This window comes from Anas acuta, chromosome 6, assembly GCF_963932015.1.
Source record: "Anas acuta chromosome 6, bAnaAcu1.1, whole genome shotgun sequence".
Lineage (NCBI taxonomy): Eukaryota > Metazoa > Chordata > Aves > Anseriformes > Anatidae > Anas > Anas acuta.
The window spans coordinates 22,711,775-22,729,990 of NC_088984.1; the positions used below are offsets into that span (position 1 = coordinate 22,711,775).

General features: G+C 35.6%; 1 protein-coding gene across 4 annotated transcripts in view; it reads right to left on the minus strand.

Moving 5' to 3' along the window:
- LNPK (lunapark, ER junction formation factor) overlaps nucleotides 1-18,216 on the minus strand; it is a 38,730-nt gene that overhangs the window by 1,043 nt on the left and 19,471 nt on the right. For all 4 annotated transcript variants that reach the window (XM_068685749.1, XM_068685747.1, XM_068685750.1 and 1 more), the window contains exons 7-12: nucleotides 18,144-18,216; nucleotides 18,011-18,062; nucleotides 12,305-12,529; nucleotides 7,841-7,946; nucleotides 7,084-7,154; nucleotides 5,620-5,790 (exon numbers count right to left, since the gene is read on the minus strand). The exon at nucleotides 18,144-18,216 is cut by the window's right edge and continues 8 nt beyond it. In XM_068685749.1, coding sequence (XP_068541850.1) covers nucleotides 5,620-5,790; nucleotides 7,084-7,154; nucleotides 7,841-7,946; nucleotides 12,305-12,529; nucleotides 18,011-18,062; nucleotides 18,144-18,216 — 698 coding nt within the window. The remainder of the gene's footprint in view (nucleotides 1-5,619; nucleotides 5,791-7,083; nucleotides 7,155-7,840; nucleotides 7,947-12,304; nucleotides 12,530-18,010; nucleotides 18,063-18,143) is intronic.

Sequence of the window (18,216 nt, forward strand, 5' to 3'; positions counted from 1 at the left end):
AATCACACAGATTTCAGCTAGTCACCACGAAGTTCTGAAAGGCCAAAAATTATTTTTCTAAAAAGGAATCACAGGTAAAAACTATAAAATTGAAGAAAAAAGAAAATACTGTGGGAAAAGAGTTCACCAGACCCCACTGAAAATATTGCATGTGTGTCTGTTCACACTCAGAATCTTTCTAGGCTGGTTTGTTTAACAAGACAGAATGCCAGAATTAAGACATTATCTTAATTCAGCTTGTACTTGGTAATGAAAGTGTTAGCAACTGTACAGGTTTTTCTGCATACGTTCAACCACCACACAGAGCCTAAACACTCTATTTGGTGGAAACTACATTTAAAGAGCCAGGTAGTTAGAAAAAAAGACAGAAAAATCCAGTTCCCAATATCTCAAAACTGCCAGCAAAAGTTATTGAGTATTCTTAATCTTCCTACTGTCAGTTTTCTTCCTCCTCATCTGAACTCTGCTTATTTTCTTCAGCCTCCAATTCTATGAGTTTGTGCCTTCTCCTGCTCTAGCCCCTCCACACCTAAGTTACATTCCTTCTTTATTGCTGCTGTTGAAGCTTTAGTCACAAAGAAAGCATAGGATGGGAGGAAAAGAACTCCATGCCTTCAACTCATGTGTAGTATAGTGCAAACATTATTTATCTACTCAGGTTCAGTCCTTTATTCCTCAGAATTATGATCCAGCAACCTGTAAAAGTGACTTGTTCTTAGCCTGGTCAGTGTAGGGATTGAGGGAACCATGCATTCAGTGTGATTAGGAAGATGCTGAGCATCTACAATGGGCTTGAGGACAGCCCCAAGGACAATTAGCCACTAGCAGAAACTTCTGCTGAAAAGCAAAAAGCCTGATAGACTGCATGTTCCAACCATCTATATTCAAAGGAACAGGAAAGGGATGCTGCTCTCACTGTTATATTCTACTGAAAAGCATGGAGACACTGTTTTCCTAAAGAAAACAAGTCAGGTATTTATTTCACATGGCCTTTCCCTTCACTTTAATGAACTTAGTAACAGCTGAAACTCTGCAGAATACACAGTTAAAAAACAACTTAGATGGAAAATTAATTATTAAAGGTCTGACAAAATTAAGGAACTAAAGAACAGATACTTTAAAATAGGAAGCTGTGGCAGTCACAGCAAGCAATGCTACTTGTTTGCTCCAACTGCAAACATGATCAACCTGTATTAAATATATACAGTGATTTAATTTTAAATACACTGACTAGTGGAGAGTCCACTGGATCTTAATACTAAGTTATTTAAATTACTGCTTTAAGTGCAGTAGCTGAATGATAAAGCTCTAAAAGTAAGCTTAAAGATGACAAAAGAAAGGTAGTACCCTTGAGGATCAGTTATTAATACATGATTTAACTGAATGCAGCTACGCATATATAATCTCAACAGCAAACAGCTTAAGGCAAGTTTAAGAACTGTATCAATGCAATCTTAAAAGCCCTGCTTCCGGCTACACAAGTTCTGTTCCTAGCACTTCTGCTTAAAGCATAGTATTTACTTGTATGTACTTCACACTGAGAGGTCAGCTACCCCTCTTTTTGTTGCAGAGTATTTCACTGCATAACCAGTGGTATCACAATACTGTATCACTACTAGGTACCTACTATGCAGGTATTCACAAAGCCAGAAAAAAAATGTAACCATTTCTTAAAAAAAATAAAAAATAAAAAATAAGTTGTTAAGAAGTCATTAAACTTGAGTTAAGCTGACAAGGATCTACTGAGAAATCAATTCTAGCCATACTAGCTGAACTAAGAAAAGGCACAGCAGATACCTGGATCTTTTCAAAGAAATAATGGCTTAAAAAGATATAGCATACTCATGCTGTCCTGCAGAAGTAGTGCAGATTTGGTAAAGAAGCAAAAGAAGCAATCAGATCTTTTTGTTTGATTGTTTTTTGCTGTTGTTGTTTTTTGGTTGGTTATGTTTTTGTTTGTTTGGTTGGTTTTTTCAACAGTCAACTGAGACCATTTTGACCAGAAGCTTATTCCTTAGTACTTTGTCCCTAACCAGTTTAATTCCTAAAGTTTCTACTCCACCTGTAACATTTGCCCAAGGCCATGCCACTTTTGGTAGAACTCACAAATAAGCACACACGTGGAACAACTTGGAGTGTTATTTTTGAAGGACAGCATTACTGTGAACACTTCTGTTAAAGTGCAAACTAGATTTCTGCATCTGCCTTTTAAACAGAAATCTTTTCAAACATACTAACAGTTGCTGTATGTCAAAAATCTTCAGATGCGCTAAAAGCATTAAATTATCAAAATATTTCATCAGACAGTCAAAGAACTCCATAAAATCTGGAGGCAGCAAGGGAAGTTGTCTTCATAAAGTCCAGATTTCATCATGGTGATCAGAAGTTCAAAGTAATCTAATGAAGACCTTTGAACATCAGTACTAGATATTCAACACAAAATACTCAAGCTGACAAATTTTCTTGTTTCATCTTTCAAAACATTGTTAAATGATAAGCCTATATCAAGGACAGTGCAATAATACCAAACATAAGGAAAGCAAAATCAACCACAGAGTTAGAAGTAGTTCCTGGTGTTATAATGTTTGGCTTTTATACAGAAAATAATACTTTTAAATGCTCAGAGACTAGCCTTTGATAGAAAAAAAAACAAGCCACTTAAAAAAAAAAAAGAAGCGAGGTAGATTGCTTCGTTCTGGTATTAAAATTTCCCAAGTTACACTGCTGAATAGTGAACCATGACGTCTGTGCCAGTAATCTGCATCAGACTAACAGCTGATGACTCCATGTTTCCAGAAGATTACAAAATCCAAGGTTCAGTGCCAACAGCACTCCACATAACCATTCTTCAGTTCTCATATCTATAGGAGTAGCACGTAGCATGCTTGTCACTGCATGAGCACACAACTGAAAAAAAGATTCAGCTTCATGCTCTACTCATTAGTAAAGTAGCTGACTAGTGAAAAAATATTTATAGCACTTCTGCATCACATTAGCTTGCAATTTTTTCAAACTATATAGCTATAGTTTAAATGAGTTACATAGAAGGTTTGGATATCCCTGTTGTCAACACTGTGGTGAGTATGGTTTCTTGATGTTAGTGTTTGTTTACATCTAAGCAAAGATACTCTATTCTTGTTATGACAGCATTTATATTACTACAGTGAACAAAGGCTTTCCCCAGAGCTATCCCTTCATAGCTTAAAATTACAATCAAGGAAGCCAAGTTATGTTTCAAATTAGGGTTCTGATGGAAAAAGTGATTTACTGAAAATGATATTCTCATTCGTAAGACATTACTTTGTGGCAAGACACAGACAGATAATGCACAATGACAAATGGACCCGGTAGCACTGGCCTATGTTGCATCTCAGATATTAGTTATGTTAAATATTAACACATACTCTATTTCCGGCTGCTTACTAATTACCAAAACAGAATGGTTCATATCATCTTGTAGATGAAGTATTCAGAAAAGATCAGGATATTTAAACTACCTAAAAAGACAAATCAGCATACCAGTTACTTATTTCTTATACCTCTTCTCAAGACTTTCAATATAACTTCTTAGCAGTAAAAGAACTGGCAAATAATCCCCACAGTGCTTTCTTTTGTTGTTTTTCATTTATTATTTGTAATTAATGGAGCACAGCAGAATACAAGACCACACTAAAAAAAAAAGTAATTTTCAGTGTTAAAGGTAAGCTGAAAATTTCACATATGATGCAATAAAAACAGTTTACGTTTTATCCTGAAAAGTCTGCTTTCATAAGAAGTAAGAAGTATTTTGTAGAATTTTCACTCCCACATCTCAAGTACTTAAGGAAAATCTTGCACTAATTCTAGAAGGCTTTACTTAGTTTTTTAAACATCTATAAATTCGCTCAGCAGCTCAGATCAGTTAAAAGCATAGTCTGATAAACATTTCCTTCAATGATAATACCAGCTTAATTAGCACCCCCCTCTCTCAAAACCTCTATGAACCTGCAGTTGAACAACACTTAGAAACCCTCAAGGCACACACCTCCAAAAGCTGAAGTCTTTAAGGGCTTTTCCATTTGATTCACACAAAGGAAAATACCCTGAGTTTTGAAGACCCCAGTAACAAACCATGTCTTTTTCTACAACCTGTTTTTTTTTTTTTAAAAAGTAGCCAAGAAGCTCCAATCCATACTCTACTCACTGAAAAGAGAATAAGACCATTTGAGAGCAAAGGTGAAATTTGCATTTTCTTAGCCAGCTTCACGGATCTGATTTAGGTCTTGCTTCACTTCTTTTATCATGAAAGAACATTTAAGTAGTTACATTCACTGCTATCTGTTGCCATTCTACTGTAATTCTCCCTCTCCTCAGCTGTGCTAATATAATTGTTAGAATCAGGTATATGAACTTATTTAAGGCAGACTGTAACCTGTAGCACAGGGACAAACGCAAGGAAAGAAAATGTACTTAATCCACAGTACTTGAATATGAAGTTTTTCAACTACACCGAGTGATATGTTAAAATTAATTTCTTCCCTCCTGTATTTTGTTCCATCCTGCAAAACAAGACACTATCCCCTTTTAGGTGGCCCTGCAATGAGTCAGGGAACTAAATTGAAAGTGGCTGAAGCCACTTCTTCACTGAAAAGCAGTTAAGAGAACACTACAACACAAGAAAAGAAACCAAACAAGTTTTCCCTACAATGCACCCTTCATCAGACCGCACCCAGAGATGGGTACTGTTAGATAAGTCTTGCCTATCAGTCTCACTCAGCCTTTCCATGCCAGGAATTAAAGCAGATGCCATTTTGTACTCAGTATTAAAGATCAAACAGCAGTACTCTGTTACATTCCAACAGTTTCCTATAGACAACGCCTTTACAGACTGAATATCAGGGCTGTACCTTCTTCAGTAACTTTCCCCACACGCTCCCACGTTTTAAAGTAAAGTAAAATTCCATTAGGTATTCAACAGCACAGCCAACTGGAGATTCTTTGGTTTGAAATTATAATTTCTGAAGTCTTTTAAAACACTGCATCTTCCTGTTGGCTGTATACCAGATGCCTACTGTATCTGTAGACTATAAAATGTCTCAAAAGGAACTATGCTAAATTAAAATTGACAATTTGTCTTTGAACTCCCTGATTTTAAACAAGGCAGTTTTACTAGATTTTCCTGCCCTGAGGAAAACAGCAAAATGAACAAAGGCAGAAATTCCAACACACCTTAATCAAATGACCTGCTGAACACAGTGGAAGTTAACCACTTCAGGACATATTCTCTTCTTAACTAATTTACAGCACTGTTTTCAATCTGTTTATCAGTACCACTAGAATGAAGAATTTTGTTACGCCATCATTTGCATGAGACATTCTGCTTAATATAATGAAACGTTAGAGTTCAAGAGAAGACAACAGCATCAACAAGCTAAGCTAGAAGCAGGGACAAGACTTGAAAAAATATGAACTGTACCTACTAGGAAGTTGTTCTTATAAAAAACTCACTCAATATACATCATATATACGTAACATTTAAACCTATCAATGAAAGCTGGCACATTCAAAACCAGCATGCATGGGACAGGGAGATTTCATTGGACTTTAAATAAAAGCAGACTTTGTGAGATTAGCACGTACCTTCTGTCTGTTGATTCTCCTGCAGTTTTCTCTCTCTTGACTCTGGGTGCTCAGTTTCTGATTGCGATTTTGTAGGTTGTTTTTTTTCAAAACTGAAATCTGGTAGTCTTGGAGCCTGAGGTCTCGTTTTTCTTGCAGGATTCAGGAAAAAGCAGTAGGCACACCTAAAAGCTACACAAAAGCACACCCAGTAAGCAGTCTCACTAACCAATTTAATATTTCACCTTATTCCTCCACGATACCCTGACTGTCTGAAACACTAAAAAGAATTAAATTAATAATAATGCCTGAGAATATGTCCATCAAGTTTAAAGAAATCGTTCCATACAGTTCCCTTTTCATCTTCTGCATACATTTGCTTCTTAAATATCTGTTTGCTATCACCTCTGCTGCAGTTGTACTTTTGTCCATCATTGTAAAGTATTGGACCACAAAGAACAAAATAATGCAATTCAGTACTACAAGATGTTGCCACACAATGTTCTTTTGTTCTTTGCTACAAAGACTTAAATTAGAAGATAACTTTTTTTTGTTAAGATATCACTATGCTCACCCTTTGATTAAGTGGATGCTATGGATGCTTCATATTTCCCTCATTATTTGCTCCTTTAGGAGCATTCTGCTCCAGTGATACTTAAGAAAAAAAATTTGTTCTGAAGTACAGTATCCCACATAACAGTTAAGTGAATATTTTCACTAAGACACTGGGGGTGGGGATGATTATTTCCTGCACATTTGAACTGTGAACACACCTCAGCTAACATGATACACAGACTAAATACATTCAGATGCATAGGAAACTTTCAGCCTATATTTTTACCATGTTGTCTATTTTCCTCGCAAAATTAAGAGAAACAAAATGAATTAGAAGACTTATCTAACATTCCCTAGTTTTTTAAACATCAGGCTTACACTTGTGGCAGAAAGGAGGCAAAATAAAACATCTGTGTTCAATAAAGAGCTGTGTCTGTCTTAAGTTATCGTCAGCCATAAATTCACATATAGCCCCCCTGGGCTTGTTCCCACTCCTTTTCTGATACCTCCCCAAGATCTTCTTGCCAAAGAAAAATTTTGTTTAAGTTCTGGTAAAACAGGAATACTTTAATGTCAGATAGTTTCTCAATATAAAACCCTTCTGAGAACCATTTTAAGCCAGTAGCAATTTTAAGGCATGTACTGGCGGAAGCCTTTTTCTACTGAAGAGCTTTCTACACATGAAATCCTTGGCCTGAAGGTTGCAATAACGTATTTCTTTAAATTTTAAAGCAAATCTTAAGATACAGAGCAGTAAGTTACCATAAAACTGTTCCCATATGAAGTGACATTTCAGTGTCAGTTAAGTATTTAACTGCAACCAAAATGAAGCATGATGCATTTTAGTCATGAAACACAAACCAACTGCTGCAGTCTGCTACAGATTAGTTCTCACCTATGTATTCAAGCCTGCTACACATTAGTTCTTACCTATGTATTCAAACTCCTCCTTCAAAGCCATACCATTGTGAGAAAAACACTGCTGACATATTAGGGCGTACCTAGAAAACATGAACACTATATAATTACATACCTTTAAGCAGTAACACACTAAATTAGGAGATGCATTTTGCTATAGATACTGACTAATAGCTTAGGCATTTACTCTTAAGAGGTAATTTCCACAGTCAAATGGATTTAGTTGGCCCTACACAATAACCACATATTTAAAAGTAATTTTTAAAGTTGGTTTAGAAACAGTGAAAGACTCTCACAGCTGAACAGATTTTTAATATCCACAATGTCAGAAAATAATATCCAAACTACTTACAAGTTTGTACTTCATTAGAATACAGTCAGTATGAAAAGTGATCATGTTTAACATGGAAATTCAGATACACCTGGAGAGTTCTGAATGCAATCTGAAAGCATTTATAAAGGTAATAAAGCTAAAGTGATAATCAAATAAGTTGTGAGGTTTTTTGTTAAATATAATGTATTTACCTACTTGAGCAAAGATTTTTTTTGTATCAGATGGGTAATACTGTTCAAAGTAGAAGCTAATCTTGTCAAAATGGTTAACATTTTCCCTACAGATTTCCTATGAAGCACTAAGAAACAGCCATATCATAAGAAAGCTTCTGACAATTTACAATACTTTTAACCTTGAACCTTCTGCTTTTAAAAAAAAAATTAAGAAGCTCTGTATCTCCCACATATTTATGTATTCCCTTTAGCAGTATTTTACCTGTTCTGAGGACCATCACCAACCAAATATTCAATAACTCTGTCCACAACACCTCTTTCTCGAGGAAGAATAGGTCTTGCCAGAGGAGGACCTGGAGGATGAAGACCTAGGAAAACATGAACTACGTCAAATTGATTTTCAGCTATACTACTGTATATAATCTTTCGCTGTGCATGTTAGTGCAATAGAAATTCTGCCTGCTTAATGTGAATGACCATATTTCTTAATCTACTAGGAAAGGTGCAAGTTTTTTCAACCCACAACAGTAGAAAGTTCTACTGCTCCATCTTATATTAAATCATTTTACTTCCACGCATTAAGTTCTTTAGAAATTAATTTAATGATGTACTTAATGCATTAATAGCATTTAATGATTACTCACAATTATATGTTTTTTAAACAAGCACCTTAGAATTGAGTTTTCTTTATACACTCTGAATTCTGTATATTCAATTTTTCAAGTTTACACCTATATATGGTAGAAATCAATTACAACACTAAAAGAACTAAAAAAGTTATCAAAGAAGCCCCCACTGGTTTCTAGATGGCAGGTGTCTAACTGGAAACATGCCCAGTGTAATCAGTCTACATATTAAACCATCTAGCCACTTGATATGTTTGCATCTCCACATTTATTTTAAAGTTGGATATTTTCAGTTACGCTTAGTCTAAAAAGCCAGACCACCACTATTGATATAGATATTTTTAAATTCCATGTATTTAACTACTATCAAAATAAAACTCCTGTAAAAACAAGTAACAATAGTTGCTACCACCTTCATCTCTATTCACATAGGGCAATTAGAGCAGATGAATGGCACACATTTGTCTTTCCACACACAAAGTTCTAAAACTTCTGCTCTACTACAAGACCATTATGAACTGCCAATTGCCATTTATGTAGCTTTCAGTCCTTACTTCTACCTTCCCTTCTAGCCTCGACATAGAAGCTAGGCATAATGAGCAACAAAATTTGGTAAGAAACATCACCATTCAAATAACTAAATAGCTAAATTCACTTCCCAAGGACACATTCCTGGCCAAAAGGCATTTTATACAAGTCAACAGCTTAGGTGGACTTTTATTGATGACATTCAGCTTTTGACTCTTTTTTTCAATTTACTATCTGTCTAGTATTTTTCTTGGGAAGATGTGTTTTACAGAATCTCCTATAAACATCTTAAAAAAACAGACTACTAAAAGAGTAGTTTTTGTTAATCAATTGAACTAATTCAAAATGGCATTTAACTGAAAGATACCAAGGGAAAAAAGTGACTTTCAGACTTTCAAGCTTCTCAGATGATAGATTTATCTTTCCTGTAGCACTTTATGCATGCCCTGGTGCTGCTCCCAGCTAAAATCATGGCTCCCAGCAATACAATTTATATTTTCATGCATATATGCACAGAAATAGCATGTGTGCCATAAGTATAAAGGCAAAGACAACACAGCAAGTCTCGCCATTTAGTATACTGATCCAAGATAAGCTTTCAGTTTAAAACACAGCATTGGATGTAACAGGCAGTAATTACCATCTCAAACCTGATACCTTTTATCTCTCACAGATGGGAGCAACAACAGAAAAAGTTACTTATACCAGAATGTGCTATATTCAGCTGTAAAGCTGAAGTTCAATAGCTATGTATGATTACCTGGATACCCTAAGACAAATGTCAGAAACACGGTTTCAAGAAGTAGGACCCAAATATTTAGAGCAACATCCTCTCCAAGTCCTACACGCAGAATGAGATTAATTTCATCCTTTCCATTGCAATGTTTCTGTCAGTTCTGGAAAACTGACCTGAAGACTGTCCTGATCTTAACAAGTACAATAAATTTGAATAGAAAATACTGCAATTTACATGCTTAATATACTTTTTAAAATTAACTCTTGCTTTCATAAACAGGGGACCTGAAGGCAAGAGATGTAAGTCAGGGAATACATTCCCAAATTATTCTTGTATTCTGGGAACAAGTAGTACTGAAGACTAAGAAAATCCTCAAAGCAGTTACAGGAAAAAAAAAAAAACAGTCCAACATTTGCTAGGCAGAACTCTGTATTTCATAGATTTGGAAGAAGCTACCCAGAGAAGACTTTAAAGGCCCAATGCTTCCTTTAAAAAAGTGAATGGTCAATGTTTGACACAGGTGTGAAAGCAAAGATCTGAAAATCCACAATAAAAATTAGAATTCTAAAATAATTGTCCTCAATATCTGATTAACACTCAAACATGGATTTAGTATTATATTCAAAAGATATTGTTTTCATATGACCTGTATATCACAACATATGAAAGTTTCTAGTAGTTAAAAAATAACATAAACATTAAGTATCTAGAACATGCTCCAAGAAAACCTTCATTTACCTGCCTACTAATCAAACCAATCATCTCAGTTCTCATGCTGTTATGGACACCAGTAATTAATATAAACATCAAAAGCAATCATCGTAGAAAGACTGGTCATTTTTGCAAAGCTTGGCAAACTCTCAACTACCTGCTGGTTATTAATTTTCAAACATATGGGAGCTCCATGGTAATACACATTAAATTGATTCTCCTCTACAAAATATAGTATAATGAAAATGAATTATTAATCTTCTCCACTTTAGAAATAATTAAGGCTATTCATATTTGTTGCAAGCCATGCATAAACTTAGATGCAATGATATTACTGTTACAGATACTGAATTTACATACTTGTCACTACAGTTACATGACTGAAGTTTTATGCGATGGGAAGGTTTGGGAAAACTCAACAGAAAACAGGGCTTCCACATTGACAATTACAGCTGCTTCCACTGCTGCATACAATAGAAAAATGTGTTCGTTCCAGTGAAAAAATGTGCCTATAAAGCATTAAATATTTTAATTAATACAACTGGCAACTGTCCTTTTAATAGTGTTTTTTTTTCCCTCTAAGCATTTTCTGCAGTAAAGGCTAACATTCATCCAGCTTATTCATTGTGCCTGAATCTTCTTCCAAGCAAAAAAGAATATAGCTAATACTGTTTTATCATATAGCCAGACTCAACCAAGAAGGAACATGTCATGTTAAACTCCATAAGGAATCTTCAATAAGCAGGTTTCAGTAAACACCTTTTGAAACAAAATGACCAGTTTCTTTGTGTGTGGAGCTAATTTGTGGTACTTCAAGATAGTCAGAAAGTGTTAATAGTTTGCCTTTGCAGTTCATTCCAGGAATAAAAGCAAAAAAAAAAAATAGCAGTTTCATAATACAGGTAAACAATTACCAAACAAAAATAAGACTTAAAGGATCTTGAGAAGAGCTAAGAGATCACAACTCTCTGTGACGAGTTTATTCCACTATACCAAATATTTTGAACAGGCATATTAAAATTCAGCTACGCAAGATTTTCCATTAAGAGACAGGGTGCCAATGTACAGTACTACTTTTACATTGTACCATGGAGGTTAGTAAGCAAGGAAGTACAGTAAGACTTCAGCTAAGTTAAAAAAAAAATCAGGGAAATGCAGCAGAAAATATTCTTGATCTTTGTATACAGAGCAAAGAACTATTCCAAATTACAGTGGTGCTGAAAAGAATTTTGGCAAGTTGCATCCCTTTTACTTTCAAGATGACATTTTTATCTCCTCCATTGCTTCGCAATCCAACTTGACAGACACCTTGCAACAAATGGAAGTCCTGGCACTACCCTGTCCTGCTTCACCTTCAACGAGCAGCATGAGAACATCTGCCCCTCTCTCAAAATCTCTCAGATGTTAGAACATGAGCTAAGTTGCATAAGAGGGATGCTATTTGATAAATATATTTGATAAATTTGATAAAGTCCACCCCTTTCGAACAGCAAACCAGAAATGAAGGGAAAAGCATTTTCAGGACATGAAATCAAGTTTTAAGGAACATCCTGATTTTGACCTGTCAGTAAACCCTTGACTATTGTACCAAACTAACATACGACTTTAGAAAAATTCAGCTACACCACAGACAACTTTTCTGGCACATTTGCTATTTTACACTTTAATCTATGAGTATAGATTGCATGAGTATACCTCCTAGAGTAAAAATTTAAATAAATGTCAGGATGCATGTTAAAAAATATGTGCAGGGTTTAGTGAGAAACATGAATGTATTCGGAAAGTGTTCTCCTCTGTACCTGATTTATATAACTGTAGAGCTCTTCTAAACTAAGAACATAAAAAGGTATGCTATATTGTTGACTACAGAATACTGCAAAGTTTTATTGCCATTTAAACAAAGAAGCCATAACAGTTAAATGAGCTCAGGCAATAGGTTTCAGCATCAAAAGGTGCCAGCTGTAAAGAGTTATGGCTAATTGAATATGGAACTCCTGCTTAATCAGATAACTGCTCTGCTATTTCCAAATGAAATGCCATTTCCATACTGTCTGAAAATGGCCTATTTTATTGGTAACCAGAGAAAACAATATAAACTGTAAATAACATTAAGTGTTCTGTTTACCCATTCCAGGCACTGAAGTAGCAGGGGATCCAGGGTGCCTTGGTGGAATGTTTGACTGCAAGGATGGCACAGCAGTTCTTTCCAGTGGCCCACTCAAAGCGGATGCATCCCTCTGCAGATTAGGAGATGCTGTTACTGGAACAAGTGATTTTGGAGAGCCTTGTTTAGGAGTTGCAGGCATGGGTGTAGAAGCATTTCTTTGAGCTGTGGTCCTCTGACGAATTTCTGACAAGAATATGTGCATACTGAATTTAACATTTAGCATTATAAGCAAGAAATGGTAAAAGCATACTAACACAGCCACTCCAATCAGCCAGAAATAACCGAGTGAAACAAAACCAGTAATGTCCATAACTAAAGATCACCCAGTACCTGGCTGAGCACACCATAGAAATAAAGCCAATACACAATGCAGTGTTTTAATAGTAATGATTGGTATCTGTATATTTGGGGTAAAAGCCTTACAGAAGACAATTAGCAGATGCCTAGCTTATAATTTTGTACTCTAAAGCAGAATGTTGGAGATACCACCAGGAGGATTCAAACCACAAAGTATAGATCGAACTAACTACTTTTTTTTACGCTACAGCTTAAACATGTTTCCAAGCACTTAGTATGGGAGTACAACTATTCAACGTCTAAAATATCCAGGCTAAGTGCCCAGAGCTGTTAGGAAGTTTGCAGATAAACAAAAACAAGTTTAAGATAACAAAACATATGCAGATCATCATATACAGATTATATAGTTTTGTTCACTCTTTTCAAGAACAGTACCAACAAACCATGTACTTGCATTGTCACAAAGCAAGAACAGGCTCTACTGCATTGTTCCCTTACTTTTACCTCTTCTCAGTCCACTATCATGGAGTTACCACTATGTCACTACCATGAAAGGTTTCTTCAGCTCTTCTTACCTGAAGCCAGAGTTCTCATTAACGTCAATGGGAATATCATCCCAGTAACACATTGCAGTTTGGATATTATATCAAGTCACGTAAAGTTGAAGTTCCATTACATTTATACATGAGTTTATTTACCAAAACAGTGCCTAGGAACAGACATCCCTATCATCTATTTCTCATCCTTCCTGTACCTTAATATCTCTAGAGAGTCTTTGAAATACACTATTGCAACATCACATTGAAATTTACCCTCATTTCAGGACTCTGGATATAAACATGGTTAACACATGATGGCTCAGTCTATCTAAAGCTATATCCCAAGAATGTCTACACTGAAGGCTACAGTACCCTTCAGAAAAGCAGTTTCTAGTACCCACAATATTTTGTATGAACTTGCTTAGTTAACTCTACAACAAATGGAATTTCATATTGGAATTGGACTTCAAATTTATCTCCCTGAGTTTCAAGATTAGAGATACTTTTTCTGCTGACTTTGCAACAGGCTGGAAGAGTTTCAGTTCTTAGCAGGCAGTTTACAAGTGGCCACAGGGAGATAGGTATGCTGAAGTCTTTTGGAACAATCTCTGTCCCTGGAAAATAAAACACTACTCCACTATGCTCTCGTATATACTGGGGGGACGGTAAGCATGTGATGAGAGCTTGTACTGCCTAAGGAAAAGCTGCTATCACTGGAGTACTAGGTCAAACATAAAAGTTCAGTTGGAAGATTGCCAACATCCAACGCCAAGAAATTGCAACAGATGTAGGCTATGTTCTTGCCTACTGATCTGTACATATGAATAGCATTAGTAAACACCAGAAGAAAGGAAAGACTAGCAGTTTCAGTGAGAAGATTAAAACCACACAAGTCTTACTAAAAACCCATCTAGCTCAGTTTCATATTGAACAGAACAAATTAATAGCTTTCCCCTTCCACACCCTCATAGACATTGCTGCATTAACTGACGCAACTTGATCTTCCAATTTAGATCACCCAATGGGTATGAAGATCTTGTATATTTTTAAGTTTATATTAGCATGTAAAATCGGGCCCCTTGTTCTCTGGATTGTGAGCAGTATAATAACAGGATAAATTAGTGAGCTGGTCGCAGAAATTCCTTAAAGGTTTCCTTGGTGACTTGTTTCAATTTTGAAGACTGCATTTTAACTGAGAATTCATCTATGATAGACTTCACTATTGACATTTGAGAGCTTTTTATGAGAGACGTTAGTAGTAGCATTTCAAATCTAACTACACTAAAATAACTACAACACCTTCTCCATTTACTCATTCACAACTCTGTGTAATTCTGACCAACAATCATGACTAATCTACAAAAAATACATTGTATTAATAACAAACCTCTTGCAAACTTTCAGGTTTCCACAATTATAGTCCCACAAGTTAACTGAGTAAAGCATCTTACTGGTTCTCTACTCACACCATTGCTACTGCTGAGGTAGTATGAATGAAGCTTTGCAGTTTTCCAAGCTTTCCCCCTCCATGAATTATTTTCATGCATCTGCTAACCAACTGTATGCATAGCTTAAAAATAGACCTTTTATTCTTCAAGAGTGTTGCAGTCCAAATTTTGTACTTTCTGGCACTGAACAATACCAATACATAGGGGACATTAATAGGGCTACTTACAATTGATGATTCAGTACGATCTCTTAAGGAATATTAGGATATTGCTACTGGTGAGACTACTGTAGCTTTCACGTTTACAAGCAAAAGTATTCTGTTTCTCCCTCACTTCAAAACTTACTATTTTTATACTTCATTTGTGTAAAGAGCAAGAGCACAATGCAAGCCAATATGTAATTCACACAGCTTGTTGGCTTTAGTGGTAAAGATCAACTAAATTTTTTCTTCCTTTTGGTGCCTTTACCCAATCCACAGCTTACAGCCATGTGTTATTGCATTATTTTTAATTCAGATCATGCAGTAATCTCAATCACAGTATAGCCCCACTAACAGTTGCATCAGTACAGTTAAGGGAGCAGGTATCAACAATAGGATATTGTTGTTCTATATTTATTCCACTGCCAATATATACACCTAACCTATTTTCTTCACGTGGCCAGAGTACTGAATGCTCATTAACTCTAACCCTCCAAATATTTATTAAGATAGTTCCTTCTGGATTTCCAGGTGTTTCCTTATGCCAAATCTCAAGATTCATATGAATTGTCTGTTAAAACAATTAAAATTTTAAAAAAATAGCAATTTTAAATGTGACAAAAATCACAAAAACTGCAAAAAGATCAAAGCACACAAAGCTTTGATTGTTTTTCTGTATGATTGTTTTTCTGAAAATTAGCTACTCTGTAATGCTGACTGATTAAATCTTTGTACTAAATTTATTTAATGTACATTTCCATTTCAACTGGTAAGTCAAAAATTTACCAACTCCTTATCAACTGCTTCATATACAGTAAATCCAATCTGACTATATATTAGTCGTTATTTACCCCCCTTTTCAGATAAAGACATCATTACAGAGCTTAAGATAATTAGTTCTGCTACATAACCAGATTGTCTTTGAACTGAGACAAGACGACCAAGGAAGGGTTAATGTTAATTTGTAAGTTTCTATTTATACATACGATATCTATACATACCAAAAATAGGTTATTTAGATAAGTCTCCCCATTTTCACAAGCTAAAGGCAAATAGTGTCTCCCTGAAATACAAGTCTGAATAATTAACTTTACATGGACAACAGAGAAGAAACTCTAAATTCAATGTGTTGATAGAACAGACTGGAAAAAAAATAAAAAGGGATTTGTATTGTACATGAGCAAAATCATGCTTATGACAGCTTACAAAGTTTGTTGTCCAATATCCTTGCCAAAGTTAAACTGTATTTTCGTTCAGAATGAAGCAAATTGTTTACATTAATGTGGATGCACCCAGAGAAGTTGCATGTTTATGTTTCAATTTTCTCAGTTGTCCTCACTTAGTCTCTTGTTGATACCATGACAGTGTCCAGGAGCAGCATTTACATTCCTCTCAGATGGAATGAAACTGAAAGGTGCCCTCCAAGCTAATGTGTATCAGTTCCATGTACCAGTCTAGAGCTGGTACTAAGTAAACCCCCATAAATACAGTGTAGACAGCCTCCCTAGCAACAACTGTTTCACCCTACAAATCTACTATCACCCTACAAATCTACCATGCCAGGCTTTTGGAAATACTTCCAACTCTCTCAAACTTCTTTCAGACCCCTTCTATTACAAACCACGTCAAAGTCAACTACGCACCACATGCTGGATCCAACTCACTTGTGTTTGGTAACTCTGAGCCCTGGATCAAAAGCACGTGCACTGTGCTTGATAAAAAAAAAAAAGCATACACAAGGATAGTGAACTATCACACAATGTACAAATTGCGTGTCACCATTGCTGCGTACATAGCCTGGGGCAGCAGGGAAATGAACAATTTAAGAGTTTCAAAAAATGCTATCGAACTCTCAATACCACCAGGGTGACTAAAGACTTCTTACTGTCTATTTCATTTATAGCTAGTTATCTCTAGATCTCTAAGTAGAAACACATGGCTCCAGGCAGTTTCACCCCCCCCCCCCCCCCCCACTCAGCATGGGAAAGACAGGCAAGGAGCAAACCTGAGAAAACGTTGCTGTGCCTAGGCCACCAGAAGAGAAAAAAGCTTTCCTGTTAACATACCACATTTTAACTACTCACTGCCAATGTCAGAAAGGAAGGATAGACTGAAAGTCTTTTCATGATAATTTAAACCTAAACAAGAAGAACAAAACAGTGCATTTGACCATGCAGCTTACAGAAGAACATTGGTTGTAAATAGAGGTGCTGTGCACCCACCAAGACAAGCATTTCAAGAACAGAAAAATTAAAAACAAAAGTTTAGTTACTTCAAAGCCTTCTGACAAGAACTAGACACAGAAGTTTATAGTTTTAATATATGCAATGTTTCTTTTATGGAAAGTGATGTACATCAGATTGTTTGATTTGAGCATGAAACCCTACAGGTTTAAGCTGTTTATGACATCAAATTAATTCTTACACTTTCTTGAGACAGATTTTTCTAGGTAATCTGTCTTCATTATCATTATGGAAAGTGGCCTTTAGACTGAAAAGACAACTATTAACGCAGTACAACTACAGCATGCTATACTCAACTTTAAGAAAAACCTAAGTATATTTTGTTTGCATAAGTTTTTGTTGTTTGTTTTTAAACTTACAATACACATTTTCAGCACAAACACTATTTGGACTTTCCAAGCTAGAAACCTGAGTGCAAACTAGAAACAAGACTACACTGAAATGCAATTTTTTTTCTTATTCTATTTTATATAATACCACCCTTACATGGAAGAAACTAGTAAAGAATTGTTCATTTTTAGTATCTAGATGATACATGATTTCTGCACTAGCTTTGGGGTAGATACCCATCTGCCATACAAAAATAGCGTAAGTGTTGCATTAGGAAAGGTCTAACTAGACACAAATGGTAGCAGAATTGAAAAAGCTAAGTCAATGAGCATCATAAAAGATTTGACAGCCACTTAGTATTCAAAAAAAATCCAAAAGTGTGCCCCAAGAACTTAATTTTATCTCTGCTTCAGCATCAGCCTTTATTAATAGATCCACTACTTGAAAAAATACAGTAGAGTAAAAGGCATAGTCTAATAAACAGTCTATTAACCCTAAATATAGGTCAGGCAATCTACAAATCTTATTACAGACTACTTCTAGAGTGGAAATTGCTATGAAAGATGAGAATCTATGATAAAGAGCAACCATTCTACAGGGTTATTACCTTGTCCAGGTCTTGGGGTTGCAGATGTTCCAGCAGTTGGCAGTTCAGCTTCCTGCCAATTAAAAATAACATTTGAAAGTTCAGTTCCATGGTACCTTTTATATCAAATCAGTATTAGTATCAAGATTCTTACCTTTGCATTTGATTCTGGATCAAACCTTTCAAGAATTAATTTAGCAGTCTTGTACGTTTCCTTCTCCATCACT